The following is a 25603-nucleotide window of genomic DNA, read 5'->3' as shown; positions in this document are numbered from 1 at the left end:
ACCAAATCGTCCTTGGCAAGTCACAACCAAACCGACATGGCAGTGGAAAAGACTACCCAGGGCAAGAAAGCCACGGCGCCGCCTCGGGTCAACCAGCCGGAAGCTGAAGAAACTCTGGACGCATCGAATGACAACAGCGCCAAGAAGAAGCCAACGTTGCAGTCGTCTGGCGGCGGCGGCTCGTCTTGGGGACTCCGCTTCGTTGGTCTGGCCGCGGTTGGCGCCGCCGTCGCCTTCGGCACGTCGAACGTGACCGTTGATGACTTGCCCGTCACGTTGCGATCGCTTCTGGGTCAGAACACCGCGTTGCCATCCTCCATTCCACCGTCGCTCTTTGATCCTGTCGGCAACAAATATGCAAGTGAACTCGTCAAGATCTCCACGCGCAAGCTGCTTGTTCCGGATGCGTCTTGCACGGCGGCGCCAAAGGTTCTTAGCGACTTAGTCCACGTCGACGCGGCCCTCGGTCATGCCGACGACCTTCGCAACGAGAACAAGGTGTTTCTTCTCTTGAACGGCCAGAACCACGGCATCTTCCTCGACTGGTCCAAGGACTCGGGGTGCCTCCATGCCCTCGCGACAACCGCGGCCACCTCGCTAGGCGCGGACCCCGACTTCTTTCCCAACGGACTTCGGCTGTACAACAGCATGGGGCATCCCATCACGACCGCCGCCGACCTCGACATCGACCGGCTGGCGTACATTCTGACGGACTTTCAGATCTGGGTCTGGCCCGGCGTCCGCGTCGGGTACGTTCGCCGCGTGGACAACGTGACCATGACAACCATCTCGCTGTCGCCGCTCGTGTTTGACTGCCAGGGCTTCTTCAACCTCGACGAAGCCAACGCCATCATCCAGCATGGCTCGGACAAACTGATGCGGAGCCCCGTTGACTCGCCGGACGCGGTGGACGGGTACCATGCCGACCGGACGAGCCACACGGCCTTCCTGGACGACTCGCAGTTCACCCGCGACTTTCGGCGTCGGTCGGCTAGCTTGGCGCGGCTGCCGAGTCCGTCGTTTGTGGAGCGGATGCAGCTGGTGCGGTACGAAGCCGGCCAGTTCTTCCGCAAACACGAAGATTACTTTACATCGAAATCATTTCTGGGCAAAACAGACAAGGCAGTGACCGACTTTCAAGCGTGGAGCGCGTGGGCGGCGGCTGCGATCACGGCGCTGGTCGACGCCGACGTGTCGAGTCTCCCCGAGGGGTTCCGTCCGGGCGAGCGGTTGTTCCCACAACCCCAAGACACGGCGACGTGGCAACTGGCGCTGCTAGACGGGTTCCTCCAAGATACCATCGACACGAGCTTCTACTCGGACCGCGCAGACCAAGCATGGGCCACGTGGCTCACGGAGAACGTCCAGAACCAAGCACATGGAATTATCAACACCTTACTCAAGGACAAGGGGTACATGCTGGAGCATATCATTGCGTCATGGGAGAAGAGAGTGAACGTGGACCTCCATCCATCGTTACATTACATGTACGTGTAGCCCAAAATGGGAGAACACGAGGCTGAATGTCGTCATGTAGCAAGCCCAAGGACGCGCCGAGCGCCGTGTCGCAGTACTTTCGCTGGATCCGATGGGCCAAGGAACGAATCGACGATCTGGGCGACCGCGCGCCCGTGCACGTCCGTCCAGACGGCAAAGACTACCCGTCATTTCGCCTCACGTTTCAGAACAAGGTACGTACGGGGTCGATTGGATACATACCGTTGTAATAACATCAATATATGTATGTACATACAGCTAGTGGAATACATGTTAAAAGACCGAACCGAAGCCGAGCTTGGAGCTGTCTTGGGCCCCGAGTGGGCCACGTGGATCATCACAAACAAGGACGCGGTGGACGTGCTGCTGGATAGCCTGCGGCTGCAACCGCGGGTGTTTGGCTTGGCTGTGGAGGCGTGGACCAAGCGAGCCGGCCCAGGGCTATTCGACTACGACGTGCCCGTTCAACTGCACCATTTTGAGCCAAACCGATATGTGACACTGTTTTTATACTTGAACGATGTGGACGAGGGCGGGGAGACGGTGTTTCCGCACTCGAAGGAGCGGCTCGTGACCAACATCGAGCGACGAGGCATGGACGAGTGCTCCGAGGGGCTGGCGGTGCCCCCGATCAAACTCCACGCGTCCTTGTTCTACGCGCAGACGCCGCAAAACGACTTGGACCCTCTCAGTCTGCACGGCGGGTGCCCCCCGTCCAAAGGCGTCAAGTGTACGTACAGTGTACTTGTCTTTATATCAGTCTTATGATGGTGTGTATGATGAACTGGTAGTTGGAGCTAACTCGTTTACGTGGAATGCCGACGCCGACGAAGGCACGAATGCGTGGGGCTTTTAACACTTGACGTTTGTTTACATGGTGGTTGGTTGGCATAACAACACTAACGACGTGTCGTACAGTGATGCATACAGTAATATGAGATGAATACTACTATTAATATATACTAATCGCACTATTAGAGTAACGTTAGTTTGAGGTGCTTAGTGTAGTCCTCGTATGAGATTATTCTACAGCGCACAACATGAGCAGTCTGCTTGGCTGGGGCTTTGCAGGTGGGGATTGATGAGTAACTGTTACCCTAGTACTACGTAGTACTACGTAGTATTATACCACAGTATTGGAAATGATTGATAGTTACGTACAATTTTTATTATATGATACAGGTACTATCATATTAATATCCTCCATCTACCCAACCCCATCTTCTATTAACTGTAAGAAATTCCCATACTAATGCAAACCAAAGCACGCCATGTCATGATTACATTCGATACAACTTGGCGCTCTTGGTCTGCTCCAAGTCGACCTTGTGGCCAAACAAATCGCGAATATTGCTCAAACGGTACTTGATCATCGTCGGGCGTTCAAGCGACAGACCCCACGCGATCACGCGGACGTTCTCCGGCAGCCCCATCGGGCGCAGCATCTCGGGACGGAACACGCCAGAGTTGCCGATCTCAGTCCACTTTTTCAAGTCTGGGTGGTACGCAAAGATCTCCATGGACGGCTCCGTGTACGGGTTGTACGCAGGCTTGAAGCGCATTTGCGTGATACCTGTACCTCTCATGTCAGTCAGAATAAAGGATTGTTTTTTTTATATATTGTCGCTTATTTGATATATATTTACTGACCAATTTTCGTGAAAAACCCTGAAATCACGCCAATCAAATCGCCCAAACTCAAGTCGTAGTCGGCAATCACGCCTTCCACTTGATGGAATTCTGCCAAGTGCGTTGCGTCCATGCTTTCGTTGCGGAACACGCGGTCGATGGAAAAATACTTTTGCGGCGTGAACCCCCCCGGTTGCTATCCATATTTAAAATGCATTTAAAACACGATCAATCCCTATTCACCAGTGAAATGGACGTACGTTGGCCAGTTTGTACAGCATACGCGCCGATACCGCCGTGGTGTGGGTGCGGAGCAAGTTCTTGAACGATTCGTCGCGGGTAAACGCTCCACGGCCGTGGCTAGGGGTGGAAACCATTTTAAATCCATTTTAAATGTTTGACACAACATACCCAATGGACCCGTGGCCACCATGTTCATGCATGTCACGCACACGCTCGTAATAGTCTTCGGGGACGGACACGGCTTTGGCTGGAGCTGTCCACGACATTTAAAATGTATTTTAAATGTCGACAACGTACTCGTGAGGAAAAACGTGTCGTGCGCGTCGCGAGCCGGGTGCGATTGCGGCTGGAAGAGCGCGTCAAAGTTCCAAAAGCTGCTTTCGACCCAGCGGTTCGTGGGCATTTCGTCGAACCTACGGCGGTATTTAAAATCCATTTCAAATGCACACCCGTCGCAGAATCTATGTACCCCATGTCCATCAAGACGCGGCGGAATTCGGCGCGGACCTTCATGAGCGGATGCAAATGGCCGCCGCCGACCGCCAATCCCATCGTGTTGAAGTTGTATGGCTTGAACTTCTCTGTCTTCCACTCTTCGCTGTCGAGCATGTCCTTGTTCAGACCCGCGGCCTGGCGCTTGCGCTGCACGGCAAAGTTGGGCCCCTTGCCGATGCGGAACGACTTGCGCACTCTACGGACGACATGTAGATGATGACGAGGAGGCTAATGAAGATGGATGTGTACTGGAGGGAGATGAGTTTGCGACGCTTGAGATCCTTCGACACGTTGTCGGACACATGATCTACGTTGCCTTGGACTGCCGCGACCTGCTTGAGTTGTTCCGTGGCGGTGTCTTCCACCGACGCCACCTGAGGAAGTATGAGTCATGGAGAGGATCGGTATCGTACGTTGCGGTAGATGAGCCCCGTGGCCTTGTCCATTCGAATCCACTTGTTCTTCATGCACGCGCCTTGCGCGACTTTGAAAAGGGCCGCGCCCACCGCGCCTTCCAACGTGGCTTTGTCCGCCCCGTCCGTGGCAGGAATGGCGTGGAACAATTGAACTTCGGGACTGCCATGGGCAAGGAAACTCTCCGCTTCTTCCGACAACACCCAGAACGACGTGGACAAGTCCGCGGCCGTCACAAACGCATCGACGAGCAGACTCTTGACGACACCAACGACGAGCTCGTGGTTGACGTTCTGCTTCGACGCATACGTGAATGTATCATCCACGGTGGTCGAGGCTTGGAGGAACTGCAGGAGCTGCGCTTCCGCCGCCTGCTTCTCTTGATCGGAGTAACTCATATGGACACTTACCGGTAGTTGTCGGCGAATGAAGAATGGCCACCACACTTCCGACAGACACGGGAATTTTCCCCGTTCAAGAATTGTTGAAATATTTCATTGGTTAAAATAGCCTCGTTCGATGGAAACAAAAAGCGAATTATTGATATTACAACCAATAAAAACATTTGAATTGAATACTATTGACCAATCATACTTCTATTAGGATGATTAACAGTTTCAAGACTCCGGAACGCGCCAAGATTTATTACTTCGAAGTAGTATACGGCGTTTTGTATTTTCGTGGATCTTGTCTCGACATCTACAGTGTATATAGTGTACGGTACTATGATGTCGAGGCTGGCAACCATATTAGCATGGGGACATTTTTCCACAGCCGACTGGCATCGCAAGTGTTCGACAAAAGAAGGGTCATGGAGGGAGTCCCCCCCAACGACAACGACGCCGCCATCCCCATGGCAAAGTGTGAGGCAATGTGCCAGTGCAACGCCAACGCCCCGACGTTATTGGCCACGAATAGAATTTTGGCCCAACCGCAGCCCGACGCAGGAGTCGCTGGCGGTTGGTTGTACGCGCTATGGTGAGGGTACACTGACTCCACGTCGCGCTTGACGGCGCGGGTGCGGTCGTCAGAGGCTGCTGCCGACGATGAAGCGTCGAAATCACCCGCGCCGCTGTTGACCACCCAAAAGCTGTGGCCGTGGAGGTGCTATGGGTGGACTTCGCACACGCGGTTGAGCGCGACGTTGTTTTGCAGCACGATGCCCACGACTTGGCCGGTGGTGAATGGGCCGAGCGCCGACGGGGCGCGACCACACGGTGCTGGCAATCACGTCTTCGAGGAGCGTCGTGTGGTGGTAGTGCTCGTAGACAGAGCGGTTGGTGGCTCACCGCCGCTGGGTACCGTTGACCCGCCACGCGACTTGGGTTTCGTTGAGCACGAGGGGCGCAGCAGCCGCGGAGGAAACGACGGACAGATCGAGTGGGGAAACTGCCCCCCCACCGTCTCGGGGATCGGGGGCAGCAGCATCAGCGATGGCGTTGTGGACGGAGGAGGTGCATCCGTGTAGTGCAAGAACGGAGAAGCAGTTGGTGGGGGGACTGACCCGCCATTTGCCGGTGGTTTGCACCAGAAGTAGTTGTCCACGGGATGATCGGCCGTGACGACGAACGACAGGCGCTGGCCAGGTAGCACTTTGATGTAGTCAGGCTCCTTGGGGGTCACGTATGTGTCTTCGACTACACCAGCGTCAATTTGTATTGGGGGATGCGAAAGAAGTGCACGACAAACAACGACGTGGCCCCGGTGAGGCGAACGTGGTACTGACACTGTTGCACGTTCAGTGACACAAAGGTCGCCGTGTGTGGTGCCGTGCAGTTGCCAGCAATCGTTTGCCGTTAGTCAAGAGAGCCTACAACATTCAGTTTAGTACTATAAAGGAACGAACTACTGAGAGAGATGGATGTGTATGTACTTGTTTAACTGTGGGGCGCCGACGAATTTGAACGTTGGACTGTCCACAAGGCCAGCATGAAGCGTTTCCAGGTCGGACGCCCAGTAGTCCGACAGCATGAGCACGCGGTCTTCGTACGCCGCGTATGGGTCTGTGGCGGATGGGGCCTTGACGACGAGGGCGCCGTACACAAAATGCAAATCCAGGAGCTTGATGTGCGAGTGGTAGAAGAACGCGCCGTAGTCCGTCATGATAGAAGAGTGCGTGGCCGTGGAGTAGGGGGGGCATGGGCGTTGTCGTGATATCGGAGGTACCGTCGGAGAAGGGCTGCCGACTTGGTTGATGCCGTGTAAATGCATGGAGAACAGGTCGTCCCGGTCGTTGACAAGGGTCAGGCTCAGACGATCCCCTTAGTCGACGGTGATGGTGGGGCCCGTGAACGTGCCGTTGACGAGAAGCACGGGTGCATTGCGGCAGTCGAGCGCGGCGACCCTCGAGAAATCACCAATGTCTCCGACACATCAACTGCAATCGTCCCGAGACCTGCTGCGAAAGTGGTCGTGAGGGAAAGCTTCATGAGCGGAAGTGAAAATTGAAAATGAGACTGGCACAATAAGATGTTCAAGAGCACCCCGTTCAGATAGAACTGTGCGAACTATTTGTAATAACAAGTCGAGAGTAGGGTTGATGACTTTGATCGGCTGAACGGAAGACATTTGGGGACGCGGCCGTATTGAATAGAGGGGGTTTGCATGCTCCGCGGTTGAAAATGGTTCGTCCTTGTTGTTAAACTCACATTATTGTGAGCCCATGCTTCACCCCAGCACCATAGAGCATCGAAGTAGTTCACAACTATATCCCACACCTTGCCTTGAAAGGTCGCCTCCCACATTACTATGCCAACTGAAAACAGTGAGGGGCGTGGAATGAATGCCCCACCAAATTAAGTGTGCTGCTGTATGGCGAATCGATAGATTATAGCAGCATCCAAAGCAGCAACCCTTATGTGATGAATGTTTCGCTGAAGTACGTCCAACGCCCAAATCCATGAGATTTGCCGCCATTTTGGAGTCAACGTTTGGGCTGTCCAATCAAACCGCTCGAACAAGATGTTTTTGAAACGGTCAAATCGTGATAGCGTGCGTACTGATCGAGGACACTTTTGGACTTCATGCCGAAACTCAACGAAGCCATCCGCCTGGCGGAGGCTTCGAATTGGCAAGGACTGCTCACCCTTGTGACAGCTTCGCCGCTGTGTGCCCGGGACTGCGACGACTATGGCATGCTTCCTATCCATTGGGCCGCTACGGAGAACACGGCACCGCTCACCCTGCTCGAGTGTCTCGTGGAGGCGTATCCAGAAGGCGTCCAGATCCCCAACAAGGCACAGCTACTGCCATTGCACATCGCCATTCGAGCCGGGGCAGGCGTACCAACGCTGCAGCTTCTCCTCACCGCCTACCCCGACAGCATTTGGGTCGAAACACCGTCCGGCACACCCCCCACACTTCTCGGTGTCCAAAGCAATCTATCCTCAGATTGCCTGGACCTCCTTCGCGCCACCGAGCGCCTCGTGCCCTTTGACGTGCAGTGGACCAACCAAAAGGCCATCAAGTCGCCCTCTTCGGTGACATCCCCGACTCATCAGAACAGCAATCGACCCCATTCGTGGCACACAATCTCGCGCCAAGCGTCGACTCCTGCGATCATGACACCCCCGCCGCATACCGCGCCACTGGAGCTGTCTTACGAGCGGTCGGACGGGAACTCGTCCGAGGACAACAACTCGCCGGCCCAAGCGACGTCGTTGCCTCCAGCATGGATGCTCATCGAGGAGTGCTTTATCTGCCGCGTGCCGTTCAACATGTTCAAGCACCGCCACCACTGCCGCAACTGCGGCATGTCCATCTGTAGTGCCCACAGCTCGGAAACCAAGATGACCATGCCTGGCTTTACCAACCCCCAGCGCGCATGTTTGTCGTGCGCAGCGGTCCTCCGTCGACCGCCGCCGCCACCACACACAACCCTCCCAGACAATCAACAACGACGCCGAACGTCCAAGCTGTTCACGTCCATGGTGTCTCCCAAAACTCGTGACAAGCAGGGTGGAAGGGACCTGCGGCTTCGCGTTGCCGAACTGACCAAGCAGGTGGATCAACTCGCCCAAACTAACATGGGCATGCAGCAGCAGCTACTCGAGCAGGAAGAGCTCAAGGCGGAGACGATGCTCCTCATCACTCAGGTCATGACGCGGGTATCGGTGTTGGAACTGCAGAACGAAAAGTATCGCCAAAGCGATGACTTCGACATGTAACAAGTGAGATACGATCATGGGATGTTGTCGTTCGTGTTGATATCGTTTCCGAGTGGAATGCTTTCCTCCCTAGAGCGAGAGCAGAATGACAAGTAGTTCTAGCCTTCGTAGCGAGGGCGTTCGCCGATTTCTTCCTTGACGTAAACGGCAGGTGCGCTGTGGCCGTGGCTGCTGTGGCTGTTCTTGTTGCCCAAGTTGGAGATGGTGTCGACGGTTAGATATACAGCAAAGATTCCCGCGGCGATTCCGAAGCCAGGAATCGGCTTCTTGATGCAACCCGTCAGGAAAGGATGGCTCCGCCACGCGTCTTGACCTGCTAATACCATCGTGTTCAAATCCGCTGAACCGCTTTGGACCACTCGTGGAGTGACTATTGTGCCGGAATTAGAGTGACCCATACATTAAATAAATTATCCGTTTAAATGCGATCGGAGGGACTACTCATTTCATACAAAAACCAAATGAAATATGGCTCGTTAACTATCGATAAAGTTGACGACCAGTGATTAGAAGTGTTGACCAGACAAGACATTAATATCAATCTTTTATTAAGCTTCAAAATTACATGAATTGATCGTTTTTTATTCCATTCTTGAACCATGACATGATGGTTTTGGTCGCAGGATACAATTAAATGCATAGTTTCTCAGTGAGCTGGATATGTATTCCAAGTTAATATTAAAATGTTGTAAAATATTACCCTTGATGTGTCCATCACGTTGAAAATCTTTGGGATGTGGGATGCCGTCTGCCGTGCAAGGAAGCGAGTAGGTCAATGGGCCGGCCAGCATCAAACCCTTCTCGTGGGCACAGGAGTGGTCGTAGCATGCGGCGCTGGGGCTTACTACATGGTACGCCGCGTCGTGAACGAAGCCGAGAACATGACGAAGGACATCAAGCGTCAGATCGCCGAGCAACAGCGACTCAGTGTGCACCTTCGCCGGACCGAAGAAGAATGCAAAGCTGCGTTCCTTCGATTCCTTCCTTCCATGAAGTCCCGTATCTATAAGCAGTTGGACTTGGAACATGTCGTGGAAAGCCTGAAACTGTTGGACAAGAACGAGAAAGACACGCGGGACATGCTGTGGGACGACGCAAAGCTCATCGGTAGGTTCCTGGTTGTCTACTTGCTTGACAATGCATGCCACGATAGGATTCACGCGGCTGTACACGAGCGTCTACGCGTATAGCTTGCTGCAAGTGCTGCTGCACTGCGAGCTACTCATCATGGGACGGGAAACCTTCGACAAAGTCGCATCAGCACATGCCAAGGTCCTGCGTCCTGTCGACGCAACCTCTTCACCAGCACACACTATTTATAGGTGGATGGCGACGACGATTCCAAGGACACATTGACCAAGCAACACCAATTCCTGTCGTCGACGATGGATTACTTCTTCACCACTGGTCTGCCCAAGTTGATTGAAGCCATCGAAGTGCACGTCCACGGCCACGCCGAACTCCACGCGTACGAACTTGGATGATATGTTTACCGTGATTACTTCGGCGTATTTCATTTGGATTCGGGCTGACTAAACATATTCATAGATGGCGAGTCCATGAAAAGCGAAACGTGCTACCTACGGACCTCCGAAGTCTTTTGGACGAGCTGCATGTGGCCCCTCAATGGTCCATCGAGCAGTGGCAATCGTTTCTCATCTGTACGACCTCGTCTTTACTTCGATCCTTTACCTTCATGCATATGGGCAGTTCCGGAGACTACGTCCATCGATGACGTCCAGCTACTTGCGTCCGCCATGCCATGGCTGAATGAACTTCGAGATATCCTGGACAGGTACGCGACGCCATGTATTATCAACGCTTCGTAACTTTGGTTAGTCCGTTCCTGCTGCTGGCCCTGCAAGATGCCACCAATACCCTCGTAACCACCCTCCAGGACCAGTTGCTCGCGTCATTGTTCGACAACAAGCAGGACGTGCCACTCGCCAAGATCATTCCGCAGCTCAAAGCCGAAGCGGCCAAGTACTTCAAGCCCCAGCACCAAGACCAACTCTGGGACGACTTGACCAAGCGCGAGTCGTTGCAGCACTTGACGACGTCGATCTTTGCCCCCTTCGCGCCGTCGATTCCATCGTACGAATGTGTCTATATCTACTGGTTCCGTCTCTAACTGTACGTCTATTTGTAGGACATGGGTGTAGTACAAGCGCGCGCCAGCGGAGGATGGAGTTAGGGTAGTCTGTAATCCTTACGAATAACTACTAGTACCATGTTAGTAGCAACTGTACTTCGAGTATTATTGTCTTGGTGGAGGAACCAAAAGAAGGATTAGCTGGACAGACACAACCGATACATGTGCGTTTGCATGTCCAACTGACTCGCCAGCGCCTGGACAACGTCGCGCTTGGTCTTGAGCGCCGCCTTGAGCACGGTCGACTCCAAACTGGCCGCTTGCTGGGGAATCCACTGCTTGAAGTGCGTGCACACAAACGCGAGTTCGACGTGCAAATGCGTCAGGCGCCACGTCGACGCCCCATCCCCCCCGCCATCGGCCGCCACTTCGGTTCGAATACGGCCGTCTAAATGATTGGCAATCTTGGCCAAACATTGCCTCAACATGGAATCCCCATACGCCCCCACCGGGATGCATCGGTCAATCTCGTGGCGCCACGTCACGAGCAGCAGCAGGACCGAAAACAGGTACTGCCTTGACTCGTCGCCGTGGGGCTCGCTGGGGTTGTCGGTGTCGTCGTCGTTGCCAATGGACGATGTATTTGCTGCGAGCATTTCCTCGCCCTGTAGAGCCGCGTCCAGTGCGTCCAAGCGGGGCGCTAGAAAGGCTTGAAAGCACGCTTCTTTCGTCGAGTCCACGGGTTGGACAATGTCTGCAATGTGCTGGGGCTGCAAAGCCAACCAGTGCGCCAGCAGCGGACTTAAAAGTCCGTGCACCTCGACAGCATTGGCGAGCCCCACCAACGGGGCACACGTCGTCGATTCTAGCATCCCGTGGATGCTGTCTGTAAACCCAGTCACGAGGGCTCTGAGGGCAGCCGCCATGCCGTCGTACAGCGCCGGACAGAACACGGTGCGGTGGCCTTCGTCAGACGGACTCGTGTTGGTGTCAATGCTGGCGACCAGCAGCGGATGCAACCCCTTCCACCACTTGACCAGCTAGAACAACCAGCAGAAGAATAAGGAAGCAACGTTCAAGTAGTCAAATGAGGCAAGAGGTCGATCGAACCAGGGCATGCCAAGCGGCGGCGGCCGCTGTGATAATCCCCGACGAATCAGGGCGGCCGATGGAGCGCTTGGCCAAGACGTCGATCGCTGCGGTCCACTCATTTTGTGTGACGTATGCCTGCCATTCATTTTCCGTCCGTTCGGTGTGCGAGGCAAAACACGCCAGCAACGTGTCTTGGCGGAGTTGCACGCAACACCGCTGCTTGAGGGCGGCGAGTTTTGCGTTGAGAACCGAATCCGGACACGGTTTGAGGCTGTCGAATTGGACAAACAGCGACTGCATCGACATAGTAACTTCGGGGATCGTACACTGACCGACCAAATGGTCTTCCAAGTGCTTGACCGTGGTGGTCAGAATCACCACCACCGACGCGTGGAGGGCCTCTTGCTCCCCTGCCGACAGCGTCGCAGCTTTCATCGTGTCACACACGAGGCCCCACACGCTGTGGCTCATCGTAGCCACGACCCCACGACAGATGGCCACGATTTCCACGGGGCTTCGTGGGGGCTGTTGGGTCACGGCGGACGTGGACGCTTTGAGCTTTGCTGGTAGTTTTGGAGGCTGCTTTGAACTGGTAGTGTCTGTAGCTGGCCCTGCGGCCATGCAAAGAAGCAGCTGCTTGTCTACCGCAGCTAGTTGATGCTTGACGCACACCAACGCTGGTTTGGGCACCATATTGAGCCAATCCAGCGCCTGAATGGCTTCTCTCTGGGGACTTATGAGGTGACATGGATTTAGTCGTTGAATATATTGATTTACATGGGTGGAAAGGGAAGCCGTGGGAGATTCGATGACTTGCAGCAGAGCGGCGTTGGCTTGTACGGCCGTGGCGTGCGCTGCATCAAACACCTGGAACAGCAGCACTCATGCTAGACATTAGGGCATTGGGGCATTTGGGTGTTGAGTACAAACCGGTTTGAGGAGCGTGGCGACGTTGGCCTTAGTGACGTTCGCCTTGAGTTGCAAGTATTCTTCGACGAGCTGGACAAGTTCATGGTTGAGATGGCGATATGCATGTCTGAGGGGTACGTGAAGGTAGTCGCGGTTTTGGAGGTGGCTGCGGAGTCTCGCGGGCACTTCGAGCATCGGTCGGAAGCGGTGGAGGACGGCCATTGCGTGTTGGATCTTGCGCTGTTCTTCACAGCGTTGGAGCATCAACGACAATGTCGTGTCCGTGCTGTGTTTGAGCTTTTGGTACGCTGTCGTGAGCAGCTCGCTGTCCGTTTCATGAGCTCGAATTTCTTCTGCGACCTGGTCAATCAAGTTGAATGCTACAGTGACTGGAACACTCAACGTACTTCGCGAATGGCCTCGTGGCAGGACAAGTACTCGTCAAAATGAGACGCCACTAGAGATTTTAATTGTTCTGTCTTGTCGGACGTCGACCTCTTGAGTGACTGCAGCTCTGCCAACAGCACCGAGTACTTGGTTGCCTGACAACATTTATGCGAATCATGGTAAAGTGCAATGTGCATTGATGGCATATACCGCATGCTTGGACGCAAGGTAGTCCTTTGCATTGAACTCCGTCGAGTTCATGTCCAGCTTTGGGTCGATCCGCTCGTGGAAGAAGTCGTCGTTATCCATCGTCGATTGATTGATTTTCGACAGTGGAAGCAAGAAACCGCCACCGTTTCGGATCCTAAAAATCCGGATACAGGTTCTTTTATCAATATCCGGTGTTAGTGCAAAGTTAGCTTGCTACAGAATAGCTACTACAGTACTCCTGTACACAACGGTTGCTTATTGTACCATAAAGCAATGTACTGTACTTGTATATTGTATATCAAGAGAATACTTCGGTACGCCCCCCGCTTCAGTACCTACTGTACGTGGTTTCTTTGGTTGGACCTGGCCAACGACGAACATTTTTATTGGTGTGTATCTAGTTGTCTCTAATTGGACAGAAATACCCAATTACCATGCGTTAAATCATCTCATCCAATGAAATTTATTTAGATTTAGACCAATACGCATGCCTGAATAGGTTTCATGAATTTCACTGACATTTTGTTTTCAACACAATAATGGAGGCTTGTAAGACCTCCCAAATGTGGAAGCTAACGTTACATAGAATAGCTGCGGAAATCCAGAAACCTGTAGACCTTTTAGCTGTACTGACTCAAAAACGTACAAAAGTGGTCTGAGGCGGTGTCGACCTTAGTGCCAACCAACATGCATTCACACACCGGTTGCTACTTTAGAGATTTGCTCTGTTTGCTAATAAAGGTGTCTAATATTGCGTTGGTAGTTGTCGGTCAAAATTTGGTTGAATTGCGCGAAAAAAGTTTATATTTCGCTCTTGACTCGGCGAACATTGCCTTGGCTGAGCTTTTGCGACTTGTTGTCGTAGATGAGTTCTTGATCGCCATCCAAGCTGACTTGAGCGGGGGCTCGCAGCACACAATTGCCTCGTTTCGGAGGTTGCTGCCGTGTAAGTTTGGTCAAGGCCAGCGTATTTTGGCCAGTGGCTACAGGCATCACAGCTAATTGTCGGCAACACATGTGCCGTCGTACCTCTCTTATGTTTGGCTGGCTTTGGTGCCACTTGAGCTGGCGCGTTGCTACGACTGCTAACTTCGCCTTTCAGCACCTGCCATATTTGCATGTGGCCGTCCGCATTGGGCGGTTGCAAGTGGAACTTTGCTAGCAGGCCTTGGAACGGCCCTGGAATAGCCACAGGGCTGCATCGCATAGCGTCGCGAAATGGGCGGCTAAAGTTCGTCCGCAGGGCCTTTCGCAGCTGGACCTTGCGATTGACCACGTCACGATGGTGCGACTCTGTCGGGTTTTCATCTTTGTGGCTCAGATACTGCTGGAGTTGCAAGAGCCGATGCGACCACACAATGTAGATGAATTTCATAAACTCAGGGTACTGAATGCATCGGTCGTATGACACATCTAGAGTCGCCATCATCAAGTAAATCTACAACATACATAAGGCAAAGTCATCTTATGCGGCGAGAGTATTCGTACTTGATGTTTGGACAAGCTACCCACGCCCTCCTTGTGGGTGAGAAATTTGATCAGCGTCGAAAACTCCGCCACTGAAATAGCACCCGAGTTGTCTCTGTCGAATGCCTACATACCAGCGAGTGAGGTTGACAGAATATAAGGATCAGCGACACTGCGCAACGCACCTGCCATGCTTGATGCAATGTCAGCTCGTGTTCTTCAAGTCTTTCAAGCATCAGCACCAAGCCTTCCTTGACAGCTAACATGTCATTGCTCATGGCGTTCCCAGGAATCGGGTCCCCAAATGCCGCCGAGAATGCCGTCCACGATATTTCCCCCTGGTTAGCTGTGTCCAGCCGTCGAAAGAGCAAGTCTAGTCAACACAAGGTCAAACTAAACTGCTCAGATGAGCTCAATTTGTACCAAATTGATGCCACGACATGTGAATCCCCAGCATTGCCAGCAAGCCCCCTTCGAACTTAAGTCGCGACAGTGTCGCATTTTCATGGAGCCACCGTGCGCCGTTGTTTTTCAACGCGCACAGTTCCAAAAACACGAGCTCGAGGCTCGACGTTGGATGCTTCATGTCCTCGGTCGCCTCGTCGTCGTCGTCTCCAAAATCGCTCGACGCGTCCTTGTCTATCGCCGCTTGGTGCGTCGCTGCCACCGACAACGTTTCCGCGTGCCTCCAAATCGCCTAAGCATATCCATCACACGACGTTTTAATGCTGCTTTACATACAAAGAGAATATCGTACTTGTTTGACGACTTCGACGATCTCGTCCGTGTTGGCCACAAGTGGAATGTGAAGTCGTGAGGGTACGACTTGCTTGAGCGCGTCCTGCATCGCGCCTTCGTAGCCAGAGATAGCTTGTTCGTCTTTGGCTAGCACAGACGCGACCTTTTCGATCGCGGTTTGCACGCGGGTGGGCTTGGCTTCCCCAGTGTACTCAAACGTCCATCGCTTTGTGGCGTGGTCGGTCTGCACCTGGTCGTGGCGCTGCTGTTTTTTCTTGCGTTGGGCTTTGAACGCCAACTTTGAGCGCTCGACTTCGTGCTGTCCTTTTGCGTTGAGGTCTACCACTACTCGTGGCGCTGCTTTGGTGGGACGTTTAATTGTCTGTCGATCAGATTCTGCCCCGAGTTGAACAGGATTGGGGTCGCCTTGAGGCAAACGATGGGTCGGATTGGGCAGTTCGTCATCGCAAATGGTCGCAGACGCAGTCGTAACAGCTAGACCACCAAATTTCTGCTGAAGTTGCTGAATCTAAGGTAAGGATGAAAGTCAAATCAGTGGCTCAACTCGAAGTATGTCCGCCTACCCGTGCAATCAATTTCCGTCGGTGCAAGGGCTGTTGGATATTGAAATGTTGGTCGATGTCGTCTGGAGTTAAACTCAACAAGAGGTTGCCATCGACCGAGGCGTCGGCAAACGCTCCAACGTACTGCGGAAGTTCCAGTTCCACTTCGAGCCACGTACTAACGTCGTCCACCTTCCACGTCGTCCATGCTGCCTCGTCCGGGCCCTTCGCTCGGGGTTTCAGGGGTGCTATAGTCCTGGGACCTGTCAATTTGGTCACGATTTCGTTCGGGGGAAGGGCCACCATGGGTGAAATCGCTGAATTAGGCGATGGGGTTTTGGCCGCCGCCTTTAACGACATCATGGCCTCTATCTCCTCGTCGTCATCGTTGTCGCTGTCGTGGACTCGCCCTGGTTGTTGGGGTATGGGGGGCCTCCACGGCTGATACGACAGCGTCGTCGCAGTTTGTTTTGCCTCTGGCTCCTCGTCAAGTTGTTCGTCGCTTTCGTCCTGGCTTTCGTCGTCGTTGCCTGGATTGGACGGCTGTAAAGTGGCCGGTTTTGTCGACGCTTCGTCTGCCAACGCATGCACGATTTGCATTCTGTCCAAGTACTCTTCCCAGGATATTTTGCCGTCCTTGTTTGTGTCCATAGCGGTAAACAATGCATCCATTCCACCGACCAAAGCGGCCGCCTTTGCAAGCATATGCATGCACTTCTACAAGCATTGTATCGTGAATATATAAATATGGTAATCTCGTGGGGGGCGGTGGTACCTCGTCGTTGGTGGCAGCGGCTTGCAACGTGGCAATGTCCAGCGGTGTGGCTTCGTCGCCACCAAGACTCTGAAACGACTTTTTCATCGCAGCCGTGCCCGCGGCGAGTTGAAGTGCCTTAGCTTCCGCGTCATCTTGAGAGGTCACGACCACCGGGATAAATCCAATGGCCGCAATAGCTTTGGCATTGCTTCCGTTCTTTCCCACACAAGTGAGTGGTATGGTTTCGGTGGGGTACTGCGACGGCGACGCAATGTACTGTAACAAATTCAGCTGTCCAAACGCGAGTTTGGTCCACGTTGACGACGGATTGTCCTGGGTGTACACGACGAGCTGGAGAGTGGGGGGCATGTGTTCCCTAAAGTTGGAGTACTGCAGCTCCCGACATACGTGAGACTTCCACACCACTAAAGACGGATCCTCGGACTTGTCTTCGCTCGTCGCTTTCGTGATCGGGGACTTGACCCACGGACTGTTGCGCAGCACGCGAAACTCGACGTAGTACGCGTTTCCATGTCTGACAGCCACGCCGTCGATCTGAGCGATGGACACCTGAACGAGGCCTTGGGTCGGTGCCATGTACAAGACACTGAACTCGACCGCCTTGACGCTGGCGGCGTTTGTTTTGCCCGTTGAATCGTCGTCGCTCGACCGAAGAAATTCCCGTCGCGGAGTGCGAAAGACAGCTTGCACTTCGTCGGCTGTCATGGTGAGTTGTTGGCCAGTCTTGGGAACGTCGACCGTCAACGTCAAGTCGGTGTGGGGGAAGTGACGCTTGAGAGGCTCGTCCTGCCACGGCACGGGAAGGACCCCCATGTCTGCCAGGCAGAACGATGTCGTTGCCTCTCCGGACGAGGACGTTGGACGCCTCAACGCGGCTCGAACGTCCAGCGATGTTGGGCCAAATATGTACAGCACCCCCGCTAAATTCGGCGCTTCTTTCGTGTCTTCCCCTGCCGAGCTGACGTTGACCGTGTCGACAAACAACCCACAAGTGTCCAAGTGGCCACGCTTCAAGCGCACATGGATCTTCCCCAAGTCCAAATCGCTATCCTTCGATCCCATATTGGACCCACTTGACGACAAGGTCAGCCACACGTCCCGGAGTTTGCCGTCGCGCACGACTTCTGTGGGCACCACGTATCGACAGGTGCCGATGACCCCGTCGCCTAGTCGCTTGATGTCTTGGTTGCACACTTTCAAAGTCAACACCGGCAGAATCGACGGGTCTAGCCCCAACAAGGGCAGCTCAAACGTTTCTTGCCACGACGGGTCGGTGCCCCCATCCACATGGGCTTTGGTCTAAACATATCCAAATAAGGAAACCATGAACCACTCAGTCTATCAACTGATAGGCTCACCTTCACGCGATGGCCGAGGAATTCGAGCTCCACGAACGGATCTTGTGCGTCATTGTCGCCGTCGGCGTCCTTGCTGGCGTCCTGGGCCGACCACAACGCCCGACCTTCCAGCACTTGGACGGTCAACACGTCCGTGAAGGTGGCTTTCGGGACGGGGGATGTCTTGAGGAACTGGATTTCGAGCTTGAGCTGGGCCACCAGCGTGGATTTGCAGTACACGGGGTACCACACGACGTTGACATGGCCTTTGTGCAGCACAAACGGGAACAGCGGAATGTTAGCCAGTTCGCCGAGAACCAGACAAGTACTACTTTTGTCGGCATCACCACCAGCAATTGCCTCGGGTTGGCAGAGCATCTGCACATCCAACGACGGCAGGACGTTTGCCTTGTCGGATGGTGTAAAGTCAAACAAGAGCGGGGACGTCCACTCGCAAAACGTGTACTCGTCCAGGTCAGACACACACGAAGGCGTGGATTTGGTCTGACAGAATGCCACGTCATGACGTAGCGAGCACCGAACGAACGGCCGAAACGCGTCGTTGGTTCGAAACGCTGCGGACACGACATTGACATGTATCTGGCCGGCCTCTGGCGGCACAAACGGGTCGTCCAAGGGGACAGCAGTGGTGTCCAAAGGTAGAAACTGAACCGCCAGATGCAGGGACGATGGTTCCCTCGATCGTTTCTGCAGCTGAAAAGTAGTTAGTTCGTATCGCCCGTAATGGGTTTCCAGGGGGTGGATAGCAAATGCTGCAACGTTGATCGTACAATGGGCTAAGATCGGTAGGTGGTTAGAGGTACCTCCCCCCTACGTAGTGCGTCCTGTGAGTTTTGACAGATTCAATGTCTGATGGAGTATATATATATATATTCAATGTGCGAGTATATATATAGATCTTATATTTGATAGGATTACCAGATCCACGACTTCGACGCGGACAGTATGAGGGGTCGTGAGTTCTGGCGTCCACTCGACATCAAATAGAATCGTTTCGTTCCACTGTGGATTCACGAGGTTCCGTTTCTCAGGCTGTGTCACATGTTCAAACCGTGTGCTTTCAACGAATATCCGCACCGCTGGAATCTAAACATATTCGTACATTAAAATCATATTGACATATAAACATGTTGTACAAATATATATAATTTTTATTTTCGTCATAACGTGTGTACGGCGCGGAGCCGTACCATGCCAGACACACACGGCAAATTGGCTCCGGATATCACTTTGACCGCCATTTTACCGCGTCCGCCGAGGCAATTGATGTACTTGGTCGGGGGTTCCAAGCGCACGCGGGTGGCGTTCTCAGGCACGAATCGGTACTCGAGTCGCAAGTCGCCGGCAGGTTCTTGGTCCTGATAGAGGGTAAACCAGCCTTCGTTCCACCGCTGCGTCGGGGGGTTCCTGTCGTTATTCTCTGCCATGTGAATCAACGAATATACACTCAACTGACACGAGCCGATCACCGCGTCTGGCACGTTGTCCTCTTCGCCAGAATCCAACACACGAATGGTCACCGCCTCCACGTTCGAGTCGTGGATGGTCAAAGTGTAAACGGGCGAATTCCACTGCGGATGTCTGCCGCCGTTGACGCAGACACCGCTCTGGGCGTGGATGATGCTGCCAGGTGGCAATTGGTACGACGGCGGGTCGATGCCAAGCTGGACGTACGGGTCTTGGTCGCCGAGAGCATCGACATCGGCGAGGTTCCGGCCGGAAATGATACGTAAGGACAACACACCCCGATTGGGGGGAAGCACGTCAGTGAACTGGGCGTGGAAAGCACGTCGTGATTCGTCAGTTTTGTTCATGTCCATAGTGGGGGGCGTGGATGACCCGGGAACATACACTAGCCGCAATTTTGTAAACCCGAGGGGTTCCCTCTCGGCAGCAATGGTCGAGTTGGGCAGTCGCTTGGTGAGCACGGCGTTTGGGGTCAAGAGAAGAGCCTGGATGGACAAATCATCTCTGGCAATCGCATCTTTCCCAAACGCTACACAGATGCACAACACGACAATGAAACCCTCGACGCATCTAAAGAGAATAAACGGATTTGTCACGACGAACCGGAGCTGCCGTCCAGAAGCTCATAACGCAGAAGGGGGCACGTTCCTTGGGCTGCGGTTTGCTTCGTCAAGTCTGGCGGACACACCAGCGCCAAGGTGTAGTGCCACAGCACTTTGGACTCGGTGATCACGCGAAACGGAAAGATCGCGACTTGCTTCGATGAGTCTGGATCTGATTCCGTCGCAGTGGCGTTGAGCAACGTCACTCGGAGCGACAGCTTCTTGTTCATGAGCTGAGCCACGTGTCGGCTGTCAAAGCTATCCAGTGTGACGTAAAGGACCCCAGAAGTGGACGCGGTGCGATGGACAAATGTCTGCAGGCTTTGGTCGGTGAAAAATGACAGCTCGAGCATGATCTACGCATGTTGGTTTTAGTGTGAATGGTTGGTGCAAGGTAGTCGTCGTCGTACCCTGGGTTTTAAGACTGTCGACTTGTCTTTCGAAGTCAGAACCACGTCGTGGTACTCTCGAAAAGCCTTGGTGGGCTCTTGGCTGTACGTGGACAGCGGAATTTTCGACCAGCCGATCAACGTGTGGCTAGAATTCGCCATTTGCGTGAGCGAAAAAACGTATAGCAACCAACTCAAAAAGAGACCGGGTACCTTTGAAAGAGATCCACACGAAGAAAGTCTGCTTTGGCCGTTTGCGTATACAGCGTCAGTTGGTTGTCCCATACAATGTCGGTCGTGTCCGTGTGCCGTGACAGCAGTGACACTCGGTCGTCAACATGGGAGCTCAGACACAGCTCGCATCGATAGGGAAGCTGCGGGTTCTGGTTCAAATCTTTAGCCAACGCCACGTGGATATCGAGGCGACCTGCGCAGTAACTAGATTCGACAAAGTTGGTGAGGGAGGAGGGGGTCGCCAGGCGTAGCTTTTGGCCCTGGTTATGGCAGCCGTTGCGCACGGCTTCTGGGGCTGTTTTCGATTCGTAAATGCCTGCAATGACCAACGTGCCTGTTCGCTGCCCGTTGCGTTCAAGCAAAAGTTTGGACGAAAACAACTTGCACTCGGAATTGGCCACGACAAACGCTGCGAGCGGCACTTCGGCCACCCCCACGACGTTCATTTCCGCCGTTTCCCCTGGCTACCGTATACGACAACGACGCGTTCAGATTGTTCAACCAAATAATTGCAACCAACCATTTGAATATCGTTGATGGAAAAGACCACCATGGGCGACACTTGGGGCGCGGTTGGGTCTTTGTTGGGAGAGTAATCGAGTTTTAGGTACTCGTTCCAGACTGGATCCCCACCGGCGTTCTCCAGCGGACGCGTCTTGGCACTGGATCGACCATCCTTTTTTTTTATCGTGGGGCGTGGCTTCAACGCCACACGAACCTACACATAGATGTCTTGTTTTACAAACTGGAAGGGCAAACTCAATCTACTTCGGGGTCGATGTCGTCAACGGCAATGTTTCCATCCGGGACGAGGCCTTCGGCTTTGTAAATCACGAGATGGAGGATCCCCGGGCCAAAGTCCACACACGATGTGCGGGGCGACACGATGTCTGGCTTAGGTACCATCGCGTCAAACCCCAACGCCAGCACCACTCGACACACGAGCAGGTTGTCTGTTGCCATACAATCAGTCGACATGTCTTCCATTCCTGGCCCAGTTATCGTACCTTGAACGACATCCATGGTAAACTCTCGAGTCCCATGTTTGTGCAACAAGGCCAGCACGGGCAAGTCTAGCGGACCCAAACCCTTGGCTCCGACCAGAATGTCCATTTGCAACGTATATGTGTCGGCACTCTTGACTTGGGCAGGAAGGTACTGGGCTTCATATGTGCTGTTCCATACCACGAGCCTCTCGGGGGTGGCATCGACTTCGTCCAAGACACAGTCCCCGCGCCCCCACAAACACGATTTGGCCGTCACCACGGCTGTGACTTTCTATATAATTCCATCAATACGATGGGAATGCAACTATGGGAAGGCAAAGTCAACTAACCTGCCACGTGAGGACATTTGAGAGCGAGTGGGCCCCTAGGACAAACAGTCGCAACGTCCCGGGGGTGGAAGCAAAGGCGGTCCCTGTATTGATGGAACATTTGAATAATGAAATAATCCATACTCATTCTTGAACTACCTGGATTTGACGTGAGGGAGGTGGTGGTGGCGACAGTAAACGCAAGCGAGACGCGTCCAGGAAGTTTGGGGTGTAGCAGCGGCAACTGCTTGGTTCCGTTTAAACCCAAGAGGTCGAGTAAGCTGAGAGCGTTCTGAACCAGTGGCTTGTCCTGTGCAATGGCATGCTTGTCATGCAGGGCAAAGACGACCACAGGACACTTGTCCTTGGTCATGTTTTCGTGGAGAAAGATGGCGTAAGGGATCGACAACAGTTGGTCCGGCCATGCCATGGGGGTGTTGGGCTTGGACGAGATGGGCTGAATCGTCGTGGTTTGACATGTTACGTAGCCTTGGACGGCAGACACATGCCGGCGAAGGGAAATTTCCAATTGAATCTCTTGGTCGCTCGAGAGCACGTCTGCGTAGTTGGACACTGACAAATGGGAGAGCTGAATGTGCCCCACGGTGGCCCCTTTCCCTACAATGCCCAACAACCCTTGACTTCAAACGAATGACTTGACATGAGAACGAACATGTGACTAGATTGGGGCCCCACGGCGTAAACAAGAGCGACAGCTGCAACTCTCCACTCCTCCCCACGGACGAATGCATCGACTGGTCGCAGTCGAGCTTGACCACAACCGTGGCTTTGATTTGATTCGTAAGCGGCGCCAAGTACTCGACCAGTCGCAAGCGGGTAGCTGCCATGAACCGGTCTTGCTTTTTGTCGAGAACCAAGATGTCCACGTACGAATGCTGGCCAGTGTCGATGGCAAACGTGTGAGTGGCGTCTGCCCAGGACGGCGCCGTGTGGCCGTCCTTGGCTTCTGGGCACGCAATTCTCTCCGTGCCCAGCTGGAATACAACGTACGGGTCAGCTCGTTTGTCCACCACTCCGACTTGGCGAGGGGGCAGTGTCAGTCCCTTGGCCCCATGAGCAATCAACCGCAGGTTACCCTTGTACAGTCGAGCGCTCAGCGTGGCCCTGCGAGGGGACGGGGGGGTTCGAAGAGGGGGTACTTTGGTGGGTTCAGGCAGGGGTTCGTCCACGATAAAGAAGGACAGAACTAGGTCACCTCGGGACTTGGGGGCCTTGGTTTTGAAACTGGCGTCGGAGAAGTCGAGGGAAATTCGATGTCGCAAGAGGGATTTCGACGACCCAAACAAAGTGATGGGGAGCGTGACGTGGGCGCCGCCAATGTAGTGGTCCAGAAGCAAGTCCTTGTCCTTGCAATGAATCGACAAGGCGATGTCTTGGTCGTTGCAAGGGACGTCGAAATCGTGGACGGCGTCCGCGCCCCACACGAACTCGTTTGTCTTGACGTTGTCCACCACCGGATACAGCTTCGTGGTTTTGCCCAACACGACAATCAGGTACGGGTCGGGCTCCGAGTCCATCAGGCGCTCGATGCCGGATTTGGGGGCCAAGTTGCTTCCCCCCACAGCTTGCACCTTGAGTGTCCGTTTGAATTTCCTGGTTGTAGCGTCGATATTCAAGGGCAAAGTCATTTGCACCGGGGGCTCGCTGATGGACAGGTTGGTTGGCTTGTCATCTGTAGTGGATTGTACTGTAGCGGCAGTTTTGGTCGTCATTGGCGTTATTATCGCGCTCGGAGGGTCGCTTGGTGGACAATCTTGGGTTCGTTGTGCAGTCGATGACTCGGTAGAGGTTTTGGACCCGGCCTCGCTGGCAGGTACCGGGCTCTGCTTCGAATTTTCTGACATTGAAGCATTCAATGGTTCTGTAGTCTTCTTCACTGGGGGTGCTCCTGGCTCAATAAGGGTAAAACTCAGGTGAATTTTACCCCTTGATTCCTTGGCTTTGGTTTTGAAGTCTGGTGTGGCGAAGGCCAAGTCCACCGTTTGCTTCCATGTCGGCGTGGCCAACATGTCAGCCATGTTCAACACCCACTGCGTCCCGCCGATGTAGTGATCTTTGAGCATATCCTTGTCTTTGCAGTGCAGCACCATATCCACCAAGTCGTTCGCAACTTCAAATTCCTCGACAGCGTCTTGGCCCCACACAAACTCCTTTGTCTTGACGTTGTTCAACTCGGGAAACGATTTGGTTACTCCAGCGACTGTAATCACCAAGTAGGGGTCCGCGTCAGCGTCCATCAGGTGTTGCAAGCCCGTTTTCGGAGTCAAGTTGGCTCCACCGACAGCTTGAACTCTTAAAATGCGCTTGCTCGCCGCATTGACTTGCTGACCGGGAACCTTGGCAGTGGAAGAGGTTGTCGCCTTTGACTCTGGACGGTCAGTGCCTGCTACTGGACTGGACAGTTCTGTGGACGATGTCGCTTGAGCTGGAGTTTGGTTGATCCCTACAAACGTTGGAGCCGCTTGCCCGCTGGGTGTATCAGTGGCGGTTTTTCCCTCTGCGTTACTCTGGTTCGAATGCGCTATAGTCGATTCCTTCAATGGTTCTGTAGGCTTGGCGGGGGGATTTGGATCAATAAGGGTGCAGCTCAGGTAGATTCTTCCTCTTGATTCCTTGGCTTTGGTCTTGAAGTCTGACGTGGCGAAGTCCAAGTCCACCGTTTGCTTCCACGTTGGAGTGACCAGCATGTCAGCCATGTTCCATGACCATTGCGTCCCGCCAATGTAATGATCTTTCAGCGTATCCTTGTCCTTGCAATGCAGCACCACATCTATCGCATCGTTCGCCACCTCATATTCCTGGACAGCGTCGTGGCCCCACACAAACTCTTTCGTCTTGACGTTGTTCAATTCGGGGAACGATTTGGTTACCCCGGCGACAGTGATCACCAAGTAGGGGTCGGGGTCTGCATCCATCATTTTTTCCAGGCCTGTCTTGGGGGCCAAGTTGGCTCCCCCGATAGCTTGGATTCGCAACATCCGTTTCCCCGTAGTTTGAACTGACGGGACTGATGGTTTCATAGGCAAATCATCCGTTGATGGCAGAGCCCCCGGGTCACTCACAACGCGCTCAAAGGATAGAGTGACTTGGCCACGACCTTTTTTTGTCTTGAGCTTTTCGTCGCTGAACTCCAAGTCAATTTGTTTCGTCTGTGGGGCGTTGGATGAAAGGTCGACTGGAAACGACAGTTTGGCGCCTCCAAGGTATCGGTCTTTGTTGGTGTCTTTGTCTTTCACGTGCAGTTTGATCTCGGGGGGCGATGCGTCGGGCCAGACAAAGTCGACCACGGCATCGTCCCCCCACGAGAATTCCTTGGCCCCAACGTTTTTCACCACAGCCAAGTGCTTTTCGTCGTTGCCCACCACTAGCACCACGAACGGGTTCAGTTTGGCCTCGAACATGCCCGCCAATCCGGACTTGGCGGTCACATTACGACCACCAATCGCTCGAATCCGCAACAACGTTGGCGGCATGACAAGGGTCCATTCAATAATCGCAAAGGCGTGAAACTCCCAGCGAAACCGACATCCCGTTTCA

At 53.8% G+C, this 25603-nt stretch overlaps 8 protein-coding genes across 12 annotated transcripts; 3 read left to right on the top strand and 5 right to left on the bottom strand.

The window, feature by feature from the left end:
• Positions 1-7: 7 nt before the first annotated feature.
• Positions 8-2474, top strand: H257_06376 (hypothetical protein). The gene is made up of 4 exons (XM_009831575.1): positions 8-1487; positions 1538-1691; positions 1756-2227; positions 2289-2474. The coding sequence occupies exons 1-4, from the start codon at positions 37-39 to the stop codon at positions 2351-2353; spliced, it is 2142 nt and encodes a 713-aa protein (XP_009829877.1). The 5' UTR covers positions 8-36; the 3' UTR covers positions 2354-2474.
• A 180-nt stretch (positions 2475-2654) lies between these two features.
• Positions 2655-4719, bottom strand: H257_06375 (phenylalanine-tRNA ligase, alpha subunit). The gene is made up of 8 exons (XM_009831574.1): positions 4278-4719; positions 4114-4238; positions 3839-4060; positions 3667-3782; positions 3538-3622; positions 3387-3486; positions 3148-3322; positions 2655-3070 (listed from the first exon to the last, which is right to left on the bottom strand). Exons 1-8 carry the CDS (start codon positions 4674-4676, stop codon positions 2778-2780), a joined length of 1515 nt encoding a protein of 504 aa, XP_009829876.1. The 5' UTR covers positions 4677-4719; the 3' UTR covers positions 2655-2777.
• Positions 4720-5000: 281 nt separating this feature from the next.
• On the bottom strand, positions 5001-6707 carry H257_06374 (hypothetical protein; the record flags this gene model as incomplete). The annotated part of the gene is made up of 5 exons (XM_009831573.1): positions 5001-5368; positions 5405-5498; positions 5568-5915; positions 6192-6526; positions 6583-6707. The coding sequence occupies 5 exons, from the start codon at positions 6705-6707 to the stop codon at positions 5002-5004; spliced, it is 1269 nt and encodes a 422-aa protein (XP_009829875.1). The 3' UTR covers position 5001.
• Positions 6708-7270: 563 nt separating this feature from the next.
• On the top strand, positions 7271-8466 carry H257_06373 (hypothetical protein). Its single transcript, XM_009831572.1, has one exon. It carries the CDS (start codon positions 7302-7304, stop codon positions 8442-8444), a length of 1143 nt encoding a protein of 380 aa, XP_009829874.1. The 5' UTR covers positions 7271-7301; the 3' UTR covers positions 8445-8466.
• Positions 8462-8842, bottom strand: H257_06372 (hypothetical protein; the record flags this gene model as incomplete). Its single annotated transcript, XM_009831571.1, has 1 exon — positions 8462-8842. One exon carries the CDS (start codon positions 8840-8842, stop codon positions 8543-8545), a length of 300 nt encoding a protein of 99 aa, XP_009829873.1. The 3' UTR covers positions 8462-8542.
• A 329-nt stretch (positions 8843-9171) lies between these two features.
• H257_06371 (hypothetical protein) lies at positions 9172-11439 on the top strand. 4 transcript variants are annotated; one of them, XM_009831569.1, is made up of 7 exons: positions 9172-9551; positions 9598-9716; positions 9767-9912; positions 9993-10105; positions 10155-10239; positions 10284-10538; positions 10594-11439. In XM_009831569.1, exons 1-7 carry the CDS (start codon positions 9179-9181, stop codon positions 10604-10606), a joined length of 1104 nt encoding a protein of 367 aa, XP_009829871.1. In that variant the 5' UTR covers positions 9172-9178; the 3' UTR covers positions 10607-11439. The 4 variants fall into 4 exon arrangements, with proteins under 4 accessions (XP_009829871.1, XP_009829869.1, XP_009829872.1 ...); XM_009831567.1 differs by having other exon boundaries at positions 10284-11439; XM_009831570.1 differs by having other exon boundaries at positions 10155-10538.
• On the bottom strand, positions 10734-13233 carry H257_06370 (hypothetical protein; the record flags this gene model as incomplete). The annotated part of the gene is made up of 7 exons (XM_009831566.1): positions 10734-11576; positions 11647-12354; positions 12406-12495; positions 12559-12627; positions 12676-12897; positions 12945-13079; positions 13135-13233. The coding sequence occupies 7 exons, from the start codon at positions 13231-13233 to the stop codon at positions 10734-10736; spliced, it is 2166 nt and encodes a 721-aa protein (XP_009829868.1).
• Positions 13234-13832: 599 nt separating this feature from the next.
• On the bottom strand, positions 13833-25539 carry H257_06369 (the record flags this gene model as incomplete). 2 transcript variants are annotated; one of them, XM_009831565.1, is made up of 20 exons in its annotated part: positions 13833-14117; positions 14164-14572; positions 14623-14727; positions 14787-14974; positions 15025-15298; positions 15359-15868; positions 15924-16619; positions 16678-17979; positions 18039-18848; positions 18957-19124; positions 19229-20034; positions 20109-20463; positions 20518-20644; positions 20710-21194; positions 21251-21448; positions 21499-21683; positions 21738-22008; positions 22067-22149; positions 22205-22663; positions 22719-25539. In XM_009831565.1, 20 exons carry the CDS (start codon positions 25537-25539, stop codon positions 13936-13938), a joined length of 10434 nt encoding a protein of 3477 aa, XP_009829867.1. In that variant the 3' UTR covers positions 13833-13935. The 2 variants fall into 2 exon arrangements, with proteins under 2 accessions (XP_009829867.1, XP_009829866.1); XM_009831564.1 differs by having other exon boundaries at positions 13833-14572.
• Positions 25540-25603: the final 64 nt, after the last annotated feature.

The sequence above is a fragment of the Aphanomyces astaci genome (assembly GCF_000520075.1).
Source record: "Aphanomyces astaci strain APO3 unplaced genomic scaffold supercont1.12, whole genome shotgun sequence".
NCBI lineage: Eukaryota > Oomycota > Saprolegniomycetes > Saprolegniales > Verrucalvaceae > Aphanomyces > Aphanomyces astaci.
Note: the sequence above shows the minus strand (reverse complement) of the source record. Positions and strands in the feature narration are given on the sequence as shown.

Excerpts from the sequence above, each read along its gene's own strand:
- H257_06376 (XM_009831575.1), top strand. The coding sequence starts at position 37 with ATGGCAGTGGAAAAGACTACCCAGGGCAAGAAAGCCACGGCGCCGCCT. Across the intron at positions 1,488-1,537 it reads CATCCATCGTTACATTACAT|CAAGCCCAAGGACGCGCCGA; the intron begins GTACGTGTAGCC and ends GTCGTCATGTAG. Across the intron at positions 2,228-2,288 it reads CCCGTCCAAAGGCGTCAAGT|TTGGAGCTAACTCGTTTACG; the intron begins GTACGTACAGTG and ends ATGAACTGGTAG.
- H257_06375 (XM_009831574.1), bottom strand. The coding sequence starts at position 4,676 with ATGAGTTACTCCGATCAAGAGAAGCAGGCGGCGGAAGCGCAGCTCCTG. Across the intron at positions 4,239-4,277 it reads CGGGGCTCATCTACCGCAAC|GTGGCGTCGGTGGAAGACAC; the intron begins GTACGATACCGA and ends ATACTTCCTCAG. Across the intron at positions 3,323-3,386 it reads TGCTGTACAAACTGGCCAAC|CAACCGGGGGGGTTCACGCC; the intron begins GTACGTCCATTT and ends AAATATGGATAG.
- H257_06373 (XM_009831572.1), top strand. The coding sequence starts at position 7,302 with ATGCCGAAACTCAACGAAGCCATCCGCCTGGCGGAGGCTTCGAATTGG.
- H257_06371 (XM_009831567.1), top strand. The coding sequence starts at position 9,179 with ATGTGGGATGCCGTCTGCCGTGCAAGGAAGCGAGTAGGTCAATGGGCC. Across the intron at positions 9,552-9,597 it reads GGACGACGCAAAGCTCATCG|GATTCACGCGGCTGTACACG; the intron begins GTAGGTTCCTGG and ends ATGCCACGATAG. Across the intron at positions 10,240-10,283 it reads CTTCGAGATATCCTGGACAG|TCCGTTCCTGCTGCTGGCCC; the intron begins GTACGCGACGCC and ends AACTTTGGTTAG.